At 40.0% G+C, this 16,924-nt stretch overlaps 1 protein-coding gene across 1 annotated transcript; it reads left to right on the forward strand.

Annotated features, from left to right (window-relative positions):
- Positions 1 to 952: 952 nt before the first annotated feature.
- On the forward strand, positions 953 to 14,116 carry sh3pxd2ab (SH3 and PX domains 2Ab). The gene is made up of 7 exons (XM_051722108.1): positions 953 to 1,572; positions 4,798 to 4,902; positions 5,943 to 6,060; positions 8,474 to 9,087; positions 9,551 to 9,600; positions 9,740 to 9,859; positions 12,135 to 14,116. Exons 1-7 carry the CDS (start codon positions 1,356 to 1,358, stop codon positions 13,719 to 13,721), a joined length of 2,811 nt encoding a protein of 936 aa, XP_051578068.1. The 5' UTR covers positions 953 to 1,355; the 3' UTR covers positions 13,722 to 14,116.
- Positions 14,117 to 16,924: the final 2,808 nt, after the last annotated feature.

A 16,924-nucleotide genomic window follows, 5' to 3' on the forward strand; every position in this document is an offset into this window, starting at 1 on the left:
ACAAACCTGGGCAAGGTAATAACAGGAAACAGCAACAAGGAAAATACAGGAAAGCGAAAGTCTATCAAAATAAGAGTCCATAAAACAAAAGCGCAAACATAAAAAACACACCATATACATTACATTAATATTAGGTCAGAAAATTGCATGCATTCCAATTATAATAAAATAATCAATTATAAAATAATTATAGAAAAATGTGGCTGACTGCGTCACTGCTGTGACGTCATATCAACAGCCCTTATGCAAATTTGTCGTGAGTAGTACATTTTCGTGCACTATATTTTATAGGTAGCCAAATTCCTCCCCCGTCACTCATTTTTATACTCTCTTTGTTTTAGGCTTGTTCTGTACACACAGTGTGTACATGTTTTAATACATGCATGTGACACCATGATTGCTGCACTCGACAACTTTGATTCCAAATTGAAATTAGGTTGATTATTAACAGAGCAAATGTCTTTGAGTGTATTGAGCATGCTTTGGCTTTCTGCATCTGCAAACCCTCTGTCTTCATGTCATCCTAAATCAGTCTTGCATATTCACTGAACACTATCAAACAATATCATATTTGACAATATTCATGCCAGCTCTCTGAAAACTCCATTTTTAAGATTTTTTAAAAAAGAAGATAGATCGATAGATAGATAGATAGATAGATAGATAGATAGATAGATAAATAGATAGATAAATAGATAGATAGATAAGCAGTGTTTCAAATGTGAATTTGCTGCTTTTGTTTGTGTATCAGTGAGAGGTTGTATATGTTTTATCAAATGAAGTTGGAGAGAATGTATGCTGTGTTTGTGTGTGCATGCTCTATTTTCATAGGCCATATGTTTCTGTTTAAAACTGTTTTAAAGGGGTGGAGAATAATTTGATTGGCATCTGTTTCCCCTTTCTCCATTGCCCCGCCTCCAAGCCTTTAGCTCTTGGTTTATTTTCTTCATCTCATCTTTCACTCCTTCGTCAGTTCTCCCTCTTTCTGTCTTTCCCTCCTTTGCTTCATTCCTTTATTCAGTTAAGCCTCTGTCCTGCTACAGAAAACATTTGTAACTTCCAGAGGATTCCTCCGTCCCAGAAGCTTGCAAGACACTCAACCCCATTTAAGCTCTGGGCCCAGGACCAGTAGGATGTGCCTCAAGATGAACTGTGGTTGCTCAAAACTCTTTACCTTGGAATTTTAGTGCTGGATGAAACTGGATCTGTTTACCTGAATTGTGATTTAAAAATTGTATTTGTTAAGACACTAACTCCACAGATCTGACCCTGGGCCTATGTTCTTGTGGATTCTTGGATGGCCCATTGATCTATTACTGCATGCTGATTGGCCAGGGCTGTGTTAGTCTCGGTGAATGGCGCGGCGCAGTTCAGGTGGACGAGGGCATGGAGGCAGCTGGCTCACGGCCTGTTTTTTCCCGTCATCCTCAGGGAGAGAGCGTGGAGATGCTCTGGGTGCTGAGGAGTGTATTTGTGTGTATGTGGTGACGGCGGACTACCAGCGGCAGGAGAATACAGAGATCAACCTGAGAGCAGGAGAGAGAGTGGAGGTGATCGAAAAGAGTGAAAGTGGTGAGTGATACACACAGACACACGTTTACTTAGCAAAATGAGGACATACTTTATACTTTAGGCTAATACATTTCTGTAGACTAACTCATAACCCATAAAAGAAAACTCTTTGCATTTTTAGAATGAAAAAAAAAACACAAAAAGTATTTCTATTCTGTACATTTATTAAAATTAATTTAATTTATAATTAAAAGCCCTTAATATCATCTGTACTGGCATTAAATCAAAAGTGTTAGTGTGTGGTGTTTTCCTGTTCAAACTAAACATGCACCCCCTAAAAACAAGTCATTCAAACATTTTATTACAGTTTGATTTACAGTCAAACTGTCATTTTGTAAAGATCATTGCATGTATGTGTTTGTTTACTAATTTAAGCATTAGGTGAAGGTATTCCTGTTTTAGGTAACATGTTATTCAGAGGGTGACAATCTGACAGAATAGCCAAACCTATTATTCTTGGTTGTGTGATTTGAGCCAATCCTTTTTTAAATCTAGAAAGACTCTTCCCCTGAAATCAGCTCACATGCAGGTCATCCAATTTTGACAAACTGTTTTTTTTTTAAATGCACTTGCTGTAACATGTCCCTAAAGATATTCAAAGTATGATATCGCCAACCATTTATTCTATACAAATCTATATTCTGATTATCCCCTGCTGTTAATGCATTACTTGACCTTTTGCAGAGCTATTGTCATTGGAATTGTGCCATGGTATTATTATCTGACACTGTTGGAACCTAAATGAGTAAATAATGATAATATCTATCATCTTGCCCAAAACTGCAAAAATGACCCATTTAATTCCAAAGAAAAGTCTCAAAAGCACTAATTCAAAATGGATCACCTGGAAAGCAGAAACAACTTTAAAAGTTGCATTTTTATTAGGTAAAGCATTTTGCCACTTTAAAAAGGTATAGATTTAAGAAAATTTAGGAGAGAAAACAGGAGTTATTGTAAAGATTTTTGCTAAAATGTGTTGGCTCTAAGCGTACCAGAGTTTAAAGACGACATTTGGATTTCATTCAGAGTAATGGTATGTTTTACTGAAATACTGATTTGAAACAGAAATAAACTTTCCTTTATAGATGCAAGGACAGAGAATAAAAAGGCCAGTTTCAAAAAACAAAAACAAACAAAACAGAGTGATATAGAGTCATTTTGATGTAGTGGAGGAGTTTGGATAATGTGTGTGTCCACCACAGCCAGCAACTTGAGTGAAGGTCGTTATGACGTCTTAATGGATCCTCCAGAATCTTTCCTCAGCAGAAAAGTGTGTGTGTGTGTGTGTGTGTGTGTGTGTATCCACACGCGTGTATGTGTGTGTGTGTGTGTGTGTGTGTGTGTGTGTTTGTATGCTGACGTCTAAGTGTGTGTGGTGCTTAACTCTTTATGTTAAAGTCATCATGAGCTGTATAGGCCAAGCCAAATACCCTCAACTCTCTCTTCCACCATCTCTTCTGTCTTTGCCATGTCTTATTTTCTTTTTCCCGTTAATATTTTCTCATTTTCATACATTAGTTTGTAATCTTTTGATCCTGTCCTAGGTCTTTGAAACATAAGCAAACACACAAACTGAAGACATGTACTGTATACTTGCTAGTAGAATGACTGCAGATATCTACTGTATGTTATTTTGAGTCAATCTGCTTGCTTATGTTTGTGTCTTTCATGTTCTTATTACAGTATATGTTGCTTTGGCAGAGTGAGGCATGCTGGGTAAAGAGCCGGCAGATATTTTTTCACACAGCATTATAAACAGTGGGATATGGCAACCTTTCTGAGTGTGTGTGTGTGTGTGTGTGTGTGTGTGTGTGTGTTTGTTTGTTTGTTTGTTCTAATGACTGGATCACACTGTGAGCACTAACTCATGGCAGGTGTGTGCAACCAGTGACAATATGCTTGTGATTTGCATAAACATCTTTGTGGTCCATAATATTTTTCTGTTTTGAGACATTAGCAGGGGTGCAAAAACCATGCAATTCTGTAAGTGCAACACATAGGGGTGCCACACATGGGAAGTTGCACCCCTGGACATTAGTGAAATATTTTTGATACTCCGGTTTTAAGGGATGATTTCTCTCCATAAGCATGTGTGGATAGAAAAGTATTTTATGCAAATGCAGACACAGATGATTATTGCAAGAGAGCAGTCCTGCTACAAACTCAACATGCACTTTTGCGTTACTGTGGCTGGAAAAAAACAACAGTACTCAGGGGGCGATAGAGTTAACTTTTAAATGTCTGTGCCATTAAACCAGATGTGTTATTCGTCAGGTAGCTAGCAATAAAAATTTGGACTTTTCTTCAAACTGTTGCTCCACCATGACATTTCTATACCTGAAAGAGAAAACTGGCTCTTTCTTTTCGTAGTAGAAGAATATCCGCTTAGCACCCCTTGTGATAGTGGTGTGGCTATCCTTATGAGGACTCTTCATAGACAAAATTATTTTTATACTGTACGAACTATAGATTATATCCCCTAACCCTAACCCTTCCCCTAAACCTCACAAAAAACTTTCTGCATTTGTATATTTTCAAAAAAAACATAGTTTAGTAAGCTAATTAAGTGATTTGAATAATGGGGACACTAGAAATGCCCTCATAAACCACATTTGTAGCATAATACCCTTGTAATTACCAGTTTGTAACCTAAAACACACACACACACACACACACACACACACACACTCAAAACACAGTGATCTAGTACAGTCTGCTTTTTTAATAAGCTCAACATCTCTAAAAAGACTTGCTTACCCTGCATGCAATTCCCATGCTGGTCTAGGCTGGTTCGGTATTATGGATGGTCTAGTTGGTGGAACAGCATAGCCATTCTTTTAACCAAAAAGCTTGTGAAAATGATCTTTCTGATGAAGCTGGTTAAGCTATAGTTTAAAAGCCTAGTGGGGACACTAGCATACCAGCATCCCATGCTGGGGAACCTGCACCCAAAACACAACATACAGTAAGCTGGTGACCAGCAATGCCGGTCTTTTCAGCAGGGAACTCATACAAATATATTGCCAAATTGCTTTCTCTTCAAAATGGTTGCTAATGATCTACAATGATGTGTTCATGTTGATGTGTGCAAGACTAGCTAAACTATTAAGCCAAAGGAGATGTGACCCAATTCAAATGAACAGCTGGAATCAGTTACATCAGTGGTATGTGCTCACTCACGCACTCTTATTATCTCTCCCCCTCTCTCTCTCCATTTCTTTTTAGGGTGGTGGTTTGTAAGAACAGCTGAAGAACAAGGCTGGGTTCCTGCTACATACCTTGTCTCTCTCACAGGACATCGAGACAGTCACAGAACATCGAATGGAGAGAGTAGGGCAAACACAAACTGTTAAACTACAAATTTAATCACCCACATTGCTGTTGGACTGCATCAAGAACTGTTGAACAAACAGAGTACATCTTTCACAACAGATATCAGAGCTGTAGGCTTGTGTAAAACACACGTACTGGCCAAATGTCCAGTTTTTCATTGTCTTTTGCAATCCTTAACTCTTAACAGTTTCCATTCCTTTGCTTTCAAGAGATTTGTGGGCAAAACTGAACTCTTATGGAGGCAAGTTAATGCCATGTCAGCAAATAGAGTCTTGCTTGGACAAAGACCATACAGTCATCACATCACCCAGGGACCCCCCTTTCCACACACATGCACACAGACACACACACACACACACACACACACTTCTTGGAGAATTTAACAGTTTGGGAGTGGGTAGTTGCAGTAAAGATGTCAGATTTTCCATCTCTTCTTCCAAAAGGCTTTTACTGCAACAACTGGATCCAACAGACGCTGACCCATATTACAGAGAGAGAATAACGCTTGCGGTAGAGAGATTCTGCAATGTCTGCATGTTTAATTCGGGTTTTCCATTGCTACTCCAGAACAGCGAAAAAACGAATCACAAATGCAATACATTAAGTCATCCAAAAGCATATTTGGACATTTAACCCACACTTAAAAATGCATTAACAAAATATCCAACCAAGTGGCATTTATTTTGAAGAAAGAAAGCACAAGCACCCTATTCAAGCAAGACATTTAAAAAACAAGTTCATGTTTTGAATTATAAAACAATAGATACACTATTAATTTACATTTCTGTATTTGGCAGAGGCTTTCATCCAAAGCAACTTACAGTGCACTTATTACAGGGACAAACCCCCCCACTCCGGAGCAACCTGGAGTTAAGTGCCTTGCTCAAGGACACAGTGGTGGTGGCTTAATTCAAAATGAAATTTTGTATTTTATTTGATTTTTTTTTATTATTATTTAATTTTTTTTTTACATTTTATTGGACTTTCTTTAATAGTCTCAGATTGGTATGTAACACGGTTGTCTCTTTTCTCTGTAGCAGAGCAGTATGTTACAGTTCAGTCCTACAACAGTTTGAGTCCGGATGAGCTGGGCTTTGAGAGTGGCGTCATTGTTGAGGTCATTCAAAGGAATCTGGAGGGCTGGTGGTTCATACGGTACCAAGTCTTATCTCTCACTCTTTTATTCTGCTTTTTTTTTTTATAATCTGTGCTTAAATGTGTGCTTAATATTGGCCTTTTGCCACTTTTATTTAGTGTTGCTTGCTAAAGCACTATCAATGCTCATACTTAGAGTTTGGGATTTAACCAAAACCTGTAACATGCTCAGCACTGTTTGTGCTACATAAATACAGGAGGGTTACTTTTAAAATGTATTCCACTACAGATTACAGAATACATACTGTAAAATGTCATTAGACTTTAAATTACTCTTCAGCACTATTAGATGCCTGGTAATAGGTGCATGTAAAATGGCTAGAAATAGCATTTTAGCTTAGCATAAAGATAAATGTTCACATGACAAGTTACACAAGGTTATTTCTATTTCTGCTGTTCCAAACTTACTCAAAACATACTCTGTCAGCTCGTATGAATGTAATGCAGCTTAAGAAAGTGTTTCACTGCTGTTCAGATGCACTTTGGATCGCATCATTTATATGTATAAATGTTTTCCAACTGAACAGACTAAATAGTAAATGGAACAAATGACAATAAAATGCAAAGTAATATCTTCAGTAATCAAAATACTTTTTGAATGTAACTGTATTCTGATTACCAACTATTTAAATTGTAACTGTAATGGAATACAGTTACTAATATTTTGTATTTTAAAAACTTAATCCCATGCTGTACCTCAAATCATGTGCCTTGTTGCGAGAGAGGTTTGCTACAGGTATTACTTTTCTAAGTGATTGGACTACTCAGAACATCCTAACAACAGCTTAGTAACCCCCTGGCAACTACTCACAAGCATTCTGGCAGTGCATTTTGAATTGCCAAGTACCATTCACATTTTCTTCAGGACATGTAAAAATCTATTTAAAAGGTACAGTAAAGAAAGAAAACTGGAAATTATGAAGAAGAAGAGGGGAATTGGGGAATGGCATGAGTTGGACTCAAACTTGTGTTGCCTGCACAAGCACAGTTGGCCCTATATTAAGAGTGCTAAGTGCAGCACTATGCCTTAAGTCTTAAGCACAAAGTCAGTGGGCATGGCCATGAAGTTTTGGTATTTTTGTGCAAGCATACTGTAAGTCTAGGTGCAAGTGGGTTTGGCGAAATCGCGGGCTAATTGGGACAAGTGCAAATTAATTCAGAGGTTCTTCTCTGGTTATTGCAGCGTCTGCATCCTATTATTTAGTCCATTCCCTCAAACCATTCCCTCAGCGATATAAACAAAGACAGCACATTCATAAGAAGCTGGTAGTGTAAATGAACTGTATGCAATGAATTAGAAGAATAGAAATATGGACTTACATTAACTGCATCCTTGTTAAATGGGACACGCTCCTTTTATATGCATGGAAAATGTGGTACAGGATATGGATGTAGTCTCCATTAAATTACAGAGATTGTAAGTATTATTAATAATTTTCATCTACTGACACACCAATCATGGCTAGTATTAACAGTGATTGTATCGGAATGCACTTCACTTCTACCAGTCGATTTTGATTTTGAAAAATGTAATTCATATATTGACACACAAAAAATGTAAACCAAAAATGTAAATTACACTTCAAACAAAATGACAATATAATCAAAATAACTAAGTGGTCAAAAAAATCATACCAAAACCAAACATTTTACCCTCTTCAACTTCTTCCACCAGCCCCTTTTTCAGTGACATAAAAATCACTCTGTGACAACAGGTGGAAAAATACCAATACAAATTAAATCATAAATACTATTGTAAATAAACATAATAATAATAATTTAAAAATAAACCATGACCTATAGATAATTTAACAAAACATTTTGTTTAATAAAAATGCTATTGTCAGGGACATAATTTGATGTTCCACCATATTTTCAGAGTTTGGACATGAAAAATGCAGGAACTGAATTTAGATGTTGCGCTGAAAAAAGACATGCTTTTGAAACGTCTGAGCGCAATGACCTATTTCTCAGGAAAATAGCAAATTGCACTTTGCACCACTTCATTACCATACATTAGACCCACATTTGGCGCACATACACCCACAGTTAGCGCAAACTGCCACCCTCGCCCACTTGTTCTTTACGCTGACACGAAAATTGCGCTTAGATTTATCGCTCTCGTGAAAATTGGGTAAGACGTAGAGCACAGTCGTAGCGCATAGTGACTAAAATAGAGCCCAATGTCTCAATGTGTTGTATTATGTGCACCAACCACTAGGCCGGCCTTGACCTAAAGGCATTTTATTGGAATTTGTTTTTGAGGTTTGATTGGGATTTTCAGAAAAATTGTAATTTGAGCTAACTAGCCAACAAGGTAAACAAATCTCTCTCCTATGTAACTCTCTTTATCTCTCTCTCTCTCTCTCTCTCTCTCTCTCTCTCTCTCTCTCTCTCTCTCATTTTCTCTCAGTTATGGGGGTAAGGAAGGGTGGGCCCCAGCTGCCTATTTGCGGAAGATGCAAGATGGTGTTATGCCTGGTAACCAGGCAACAGAGACAAATAAACCAGCTGTGCAGGGTCAGGTGGAAATCATCGGAAACCTTATGGAGATCAGCAACCTTCTGAACAAGAAACCAACGCAAATTGACACAAATGCACACCATAACAGCAATGCATCTTTGCATTCAAGCCAAAATGCATACATGCACTCAAAAACTGACTCATATACACAGTACAATGGTGATATAGAACAGACTGATGCTTACAATAACAATATACACACTAACAATGACAACAGCACCAGCCTTAGCACAGCAGCTAACACTGGCATAAGCAGCTCAGTTATACGCTCAGAAAAGGACATTGATGATCAGGTCAGCTCCAGCTGCAACCCACACACAGATACAAGTGTGTGTGTCTCAGTCTTGGACACAAGTGTGTCTGTGTCAGTGTCAGATGCTAGTGTGTCTGTTTCGGAAGCAAGCATGTGTTCTGCAACACCGTCTGCAATGAAGACCAAAACCGTTCCTCCATCTCCTGCCATTGCTCGAGTTGCACCTCAGAGATACCACAGTGTGGAGACTAGTGAGATGCCACCATCTTCTTTTCTTTTCTTTTTCTTTTTTCTTTCATTCATTCTTTCTCAGGCTTCAATTTTATAGTGCTTTACTTGCATGACAAACACTATGTATTGCCTAAGCATTTGCATAATAGCCGCATACAATAAAGAATTTTGCAATGTACAATAATGCAATAAAGTAAATTACAGTAGTGCAAAAAACTTGTAGTTTGGTATTCAAATAAAATGAAATATAAAAAATGCAAAATAAAACAAATAAAATGAAATAAAGTAAAATGCAGATAATTAATGGTATTATAATTAAAAGCAATATTAACTGAACAAGTAATTAAGAAAGATAAACTGTCCCTTCTCTCTCTCTCTCTCTCTCTCTCTCTCTCCTTTATATATGCAGTATTTAAAACATTGTTATGTGTTAAAATTAATTAATGTAAAATCATTTAAATAATTTGTTTTCTTCTCATCTAGGATCCCCATCAAACAGTCAAAAACCACCTCCTCGCCGAGAAAACAGCCTGGTCAGTGTGCTTGTCTTTTTTTCCCACTCTCTTTCTTTCTTTTCCTCTTTCCCTCCATTGCACAAACAGTTACATACAAATAGGTCATTTTGTGATTCGTTATATGCTAAACAGCATATTCTTATCTCTTCACATTCAGGGGTTTCAGTTACCTGAACCCCCAGATCCCCCTAGTGTTGAAGCCGAGTATTACACCATTGCTGAGTTCCGCTCCTGCTTGACGGATGGGATCAGTTTCAGTGGAGGACAGAAAGCTGATGTATGACACAATGAATTACATAGTTTGGGAGAGTTTAAAATTTAGAGTTGTGAGAGAATCATTTTGAAAATGTTTATTGTTCAAATGTTTGCTGTATGTCAAGTAACTGTTTGTAAAGGAAAATAGTGGTCGACCAAATTAGATTTTTCGTTAGCCTAACACTTTACAATAAGGTTTCATTAATTAATATTAGTTAATGCATTTGGTATCATGAACTAACAATGCACTATATATATTTTTTACTGTATTTATTAATCTTTGTTGGTGTTAGTTTACAAAACCAAAATTGCTCATTGTTAGTTTATGTTAGTTCATGGTGCATTAACTAATGTTTGATTTTGAAAAATGAATTAGTATATGTTGAATTTAACATTAACCAAGATTAGTGGTCGACCGTTATCTGTTTTTTAATGGCCGATGCCGATATCCAGAGAGCAGGGTGGCCGATAGGCCGATACAATGCCGATATATCACACAATGTAATATAGTAAATAAAATAAACATAAAATTGCTAAAGAAAATAAAATAAAAAAACTCTTATTTAGTACTATATTTACTCAATTTCACACAAAACTTTAACTTTGTAAAAAAGAATCTAATAATATTGTATTTTAAATGGTAGATGGTAGTTTCTTCTGATTTCTGTTTAGTCATCAAATTTTAGTAATTTATTTGCACATGAATAAATTGATGATATATTAGGAAGAAGGAAATAACAGTACCCACAGTAGTCCAGCAACCATAGATGGTATGTCCACGTTAGCAATCGCATTTTCTCAAAAAATACTGAATCAAACCAATTGTAAATACAGTGCATAGTGTATTAGATATTTACTTATAGCACATGTGAAGCGCTTTTACTTAGATGTTGCACTCACGCGCTCGTGCAGATCTAGCGTGAGCAGCAATCTCCTGACAGTTTAAACGGCCTGGATCGCCTGCTTGAATTGTCACGGAGAGACCATCATGATCTGTGAATCAGAGGAACTTTTGATCCTGATCCTGAAGTTTTGATTCTGGATGATTGAATACGCGCTTCAGAGGAAGATATTAGATGAGTGCTCGACGGGAAGAAAATGCTGGTTTTTCGTGAGGTTCGTGAATTACATCTGTTTAATTAGATATCTGCATATTTTAATTGTAAATGATAGAAGCTTTATTGATATTTGCCTTTTATCATTAGAAAAGAAAGTTAAAAGTTACAGGGAACTGCTGAGGAGAGGCTGATAGAATATGTGCGTTAGAGGTAAATAAATGAGCACTCCAAACCACGTTGGATCTGCTCAAGTTTTGTGAGGTTTGTTTACTCGTTTAAACGAGTTATGCACATCTTTGCGCAGATGGTATATGATATTAGTTTTATTGATATTTGTCTTTTTATCATTAGACAAGACTGTTAAAAGTTACAGGGAACTGTTGAGGAGCGAGAGAGGGAGAATGAAACAGGCGGGCACTTTAACATTATGAGGTCAAATGCATTTGCCATGGCTCTGATATGCGGACCGTTTAAATGAGACTGTGTTGCACACTAGTCTATTAATTTAATTAAATTAATTTTATTTATCACACATTTGCATATATACAGTGAAATTCTTTTTTTTCACCACATATCCCAGCTAAGCTGGGGTCAGACATGATATGGTGCCCCTGGAGCAGATAGGGTCAAGGGCCTTGCTCAAGGGCCCAACAGTGGCATCTTGGCAGTGCTGGGGCTTGAACCCCCAACCTTCTGATCAGTAACCCAGAGCCTTAACTGCTGAGCCACCACTGCCCCCACTGTTACTACTATTATTGTAGTAACACGATGGCACGTAACAACAAAACAAACTATGACTGATCGCTTACATGTCTCAGTCGTTTCACGTGCAAGCAGGTGATTTTCGGTGCCCTCAAGAAATAAATCAGCCTAACAGGAAAAATTATCGGCCAATGCCGATAATTAAAAAAAGCCAGAATATTGGCTGAATTATCATCCTCGGCAATATATCAGTCGACCACTAACAAAGATTAATAAATACTGTAAAAGAATTGTTCATTGTTAGTTCATGTTAACTAATGTAGTCAACTAATGTTAACAATTGAAACCTAATTGTAAAGTGTTACTGATTTTTCAATGGTTGTTGGTCATATCAGTATCAGGAGGGTAGGGTACATGATGGCCAATATCAGAGGTGCAAAAAACATTTATGCAATGTATGCAACACATAGTGGCACCATATTAAGGGACAACTTTCACAAATGTTGTGGATAACCTGGAGAATGTATGTGGTTACAGGTAATTGAAAAGAACTCTGGAGGTTGGTGGTATGTCCAGATCGGAGAGAAAGAGGGTTGGGCCCCATGTTCTTACATCGACAAACGTAAGAAGCCTAGCTTGAACCGTCAAACTAGTACACTGACCCGACCCAAGGTCCCACCACCTGCACCGCCAATTAAAAAGCAGAATTCGCTTCCGTGTGTGGAGTCAGATGTCGTGGCCCCATCAAGTCCACGAATGTATGAAGAGCCAGAATATGATGTTCCAGCCGTGGGCATTGACTTTGACCCTGAGCTTGACTTTTTCCCAGGAGATGCACCAACTAAAGCACCCCCCCTTCTGTCCCAACGTACCATTTCTTTCACCTTGGGGGAAGGGGATGGAGAGGAAGATGAGGGTGTCTATGCAAATGGTGGGTTCAGATCTTTCCCACAGTTTCAGAACAGCCATTCAGACATACATTCTGGAGCTCATCGGGCATCTATGTGGGACCCACCCGAATATGATGCCCCTACAATTGAGCCAAGCACTGAGATCAGTACTCAACGCTACACACACTGTAAGGTCAACCAACAGCAACCAAAGCACAAACAGCAGGCTGATGAGTCAAAATCCAAACCATCTGTCCGTCCAAAACCCGCAAACCCAGAATGTAGTTCCCTCAGAAGACCCCAAAAATCTACAAACCAGGAGCAACCAGGCCAAATACAATACAGAACCTCACGTACATCTGAGGAATCTGAAACCAGCTCCATTGTGTCTTTGGAAGAATCTATGGGCTCCACTGATCTGTCCAAAGACCATTCTTCCTTCTTGTACCGCACAACTGCGGCATACCAGCGGGAGGAGTCATGCGAGCTTAGCTTCCCTGCAGGAGTACAAGTAGAGGTACTAGAGAAGACGGAAAGTGGCTGGTGGTTTATCCGTTGGGAAAATGAGGAAGGCTGGGCACCCACCTTCTACCTTCAGCCAATCAAAAGCTTAGATACAGGTGGCATAGAAACCAAAACCACAGAGAGGTTAAATTCTGAGACGTCTTGTCCAGAGCTGGAGATTGCATTGAATGTTGGAAAGCTGGGCAAAAGCATAAGTCTGGAGAAGAATGAGCAACGTGTTAACCAAAGCCTGAAAAGCACCCACCGATCGAACCAGCAGAACTGCAGGGTCGGTGTGAAGCAGCTTGCAGTTCGACCTCAAAATGTCCTCACCATAACCCACACCAAAGACAACACAAATAGCTTGTCTACTAATACGCACACAACTCCATCAGGATGGAGGAATGACGCTCTACCAAGCCGTGCCTCACTCCACAGCTACAATGACCCATCCATCTCATCCTGTGCAGGTAATACGGAGAGCATGACACGTAAGGTGCCTGTTTCAATGGTTAAACCGAAACCTCACCTCATCCACAACAATTTGCGTGAGGAATATGTTTCTATTGCCGATTACCATGGCGATGCTGAGACGATGAGCTTCCCAGTTGGTACAAGGCTGGAGGTGCTGGAGAGAAACCCAAATGGCTGGTGGTACTGCCGTGTGCTTGACACAGCTAAAACACGTAAGGGATGGGTGCCTTCCAACTTCCTTGAGAGGAGGAGCTAATAGACCTTGGAGGATTGGTGTAATATTCAGTGTTTACCCATTTTTACAGAATATATATGGTGGATGTTATGCTCACTAACAGAAGATTAACAAATAAGATGATTGATCTCAGAAAACATTGTGATGATGCTCTGTTAGACTCATTAAGGGACACATTTTGGGATTAAGAAGGAATATTTCTAAAAAGAATACCAGGGCAGTTTTACCTTTTTCAGAAACATATCTATCTACCTATCTATCTATCTATCTATCTATCTATCTATCTATCTATCTCAGTAAGTGCCTCTAACAGTAAATTGGTTTGTGTGATTAAAAATGGTGCTATTCCTTTATTAAATCATTTCATGTTCAGTTCAAGGCTTGAAATAAATATCTGCTAGAGTGCTATCTTGCAGCTTGATCAAAATTGCTATCTGGTATGTGAGTCTGTGTGTTTGCATATAATCACTGTTCATACAGTATAAAGTTTATTTATTCCAGGTTCTCCATTATAAGTTTCGCCATTTTTTCATGGGACATCAGCATAAAGGGGATCTGCTAATATCCCTTTGTTAAATCCAGTGTTGAATAAAAACGTGCTGCGCCCAAACGACACTGCGTTGACTTTCCTATAATTCACACAGAACCGGACCGTACCATCGCTCTTAGGCACCAGAAACACCAGGCTGGCCTAATCACTATGGGATTCTTCTATTACCTCCATACTGAGCATGACCTTTCATTCTAAACATATTACCTGTTTCATGTGTTCAGGTAGGCAGTAGGGACGACTAAGTAACACTACGCCAGGGATTGTCTCGTTGTGGTGTTCTATGAGATTAGTGCGGCCGGGGAGAGGTGAGAACACATCCAAAAAATCTTTTTGCAAACTGGCAACCTCCGTACATTGTGACAGGATAGGTGGTCTCCACAAGGGACCAGGGTGAATTGAATAGCTTTTAGATTCACCTCCGGTCCGAGCTTCTCCCTCTCCAGAACTACTGTCACCAAGGATATGGGAACCACCTCTCTCCATGGTTTTAGAAAGTTGAGGTGGTAAATCTGATGTGCCTCGTCCCTATCCGTATGCACTACCTCATAGTCAACTTCTCTAACTCACGAGTGACCTCAAAGGCCCTTGCCACTTCACAAGTAATTTCAAGCTTGATGTGGGCAGCAATACAAGTACTTTATCTCCCTAAGCAAACTCCTGTAGTCGAGCTCCCCTGTTATACAGCCGGGAATGACGTTCTTGCACCTGTAGCAAATTCTCCTGAGATAGTCGCCCCAGTGTGTGGAGTTTGCTCTCAGGTCAAGAACATATTGAATTTCATTTTTGCTTTGTGAAGGTCCCTCCTCCCAATTTTCCCTCATGACGTCTAACACACCATGGGGCTTACACCCATATAACAATTCAAATGGAGAAAACCCAGTGGAGGCTTGCGGGATGTCTTGCACTGCAAATAACAGGGGTTTGAGCCACTTATCCCAGTTCAGAGCATTTTCGTGCACAAACTTACGAATCATATTCTTTAAGGTCTGATTAAATCATTCCACCAAGCCGCCCATTTGTGGATGGAACACGCTTGTCCGAATCGATTTAATACCCAATTATTCAAACAGCTCACGTAGTGTACGTGACATAAAAGCAGTGCCCTGATCAGTGAGAATTTCTTTCGGAATCCCACTTGGGAGATAATTCTGAAGAGTGCCTCCGCAACACTACATGCTGAGATGTTGCGCAGAGGTACTGCTTCTGGATATCGCGTTGCGTAATCCACCAGAACTAACGCAAAGCGATGCCCGCATGCTGTCTGTTCTAATGGCCCGATTAGGTCCATGACAATTCGTTCAAAGGGGACCTCAATCAGCGGGAGGGGGCGCAATTGCGCTTTTGGAGCGGCAGGCGGATACACCATCCGGTCCCCGGATATGCCGCCAGATGGTCTTGTGTCAGCTGGACCGCTACGTCCAGCAATGCTGGGATGCCACTCAGCTGTCCCCTTCAGCAGCCGGGAGACTAACTGCTCCAGCACCACCAAGCTGATCACGTCGTCAGTGTCGCTGTTCTCCCAAGCCAGCACCCACCGCCGGCAGGCGTCATGGAGCTGCTGAGCAAAGGCAAACGGGTGGCCGACCTCGCTCAGAGTCAAGGAGTGGAAGCACAGGCGATGTTCTTCTGGGCTGCGGCTGACTTCTTCAACAATGCGTAGTCCAGGAGGTCAGTGACCGGAAGTTGTTGTGCCATGATCTGGGCTTCCCAGATCAGCAGCAGCAGAAGATGCACCGCCCATTACTCCTGTGGCCATCTCAGGGCTTTGGCCATGTGCTCAAAGATCTCGAGGTGGGCCTCTGGATCATCTTGCGGCCCCATCTTTGTGAGCAACACGTGAGGGTTTGCAGCTGCCGGGGAAAGGGCGGCGGCCGCCCCCTCCTTGGGTAGTAGGCTCCGCAGCACCCGCCGGTCATCCTCCTGGGCCCGAAGGAGCACCTCAAAACACTGCTGCTGCTCCATGCGTAGGTCCAGGAGGGCCTGGTGTTGGGCCTGGTGGATGCTGGTCAAGGACCTGAAGACCTCCTCCAGCGGTGACGACTCCATGGCAGCGTATCCTTCTTCCTCAAATCCCAGGTTTTGGCACCAGTGTAACAGTTCAATGGAATGAGGAAGCAGGAGACGGTGTTTCCAACTCAAGAATGTCTCTTTTTATTAATGCACAAAACAATAAAACACGTTCGCATAAGGCGTAACGGAGAAGCTTAATCTATCGTTGAGGGCCGGGCGATCAACACACACACAGCGTCAGGTGTCTGTCTCACTCTCTCTCATCTCACACTCTGAGGAGTGGCCCTTTTTATTTCCCCCGTCTCTCACTGCGAACACAGAAACAAGCAATTACCAGCAATTCATCTCAGGTGAGCACCCTTACCGCTTACTCTATTTCCAGATGAACCCTCAACCATACCCTCACCTCCACACACACACGATTAAAAAAAAACATCTGAATGAAAGTCTCAGCTATTGACACAGATAATATTATGAATATTAATTTTGGTTTGTTAAAACATATTACTAGTTTTTTTAAATTTTATGTTTAACACACACTAAATCCACAGTGCATTTCTCAGATTCTGAATTCAGCAAAAAATGGTTAAGAAATAAATAAGGTATACCAGTTAGTCAAAAAATTATAGTCAAATTAAATGTAGATTTTAAACATGGATAT

Source organism: Myxocyprinus asiaticus, chromosome 17, assembly GCF_019703515.2.
Source record: "Myxocyprinus asiaticus isolate MX2 ecotype Aquarium Trade chromosome 17, UBuf_Myxa_2, whole genome shotgun sequence".
Classification (NCBI taxonomy): domain Eukaryota; kingdom Metazoa; phylum Chordata; class Actinopteri; order Cypriniformes; family Catostomidae; genus Myxocyprinus; species Myxocyprinus asiaticus.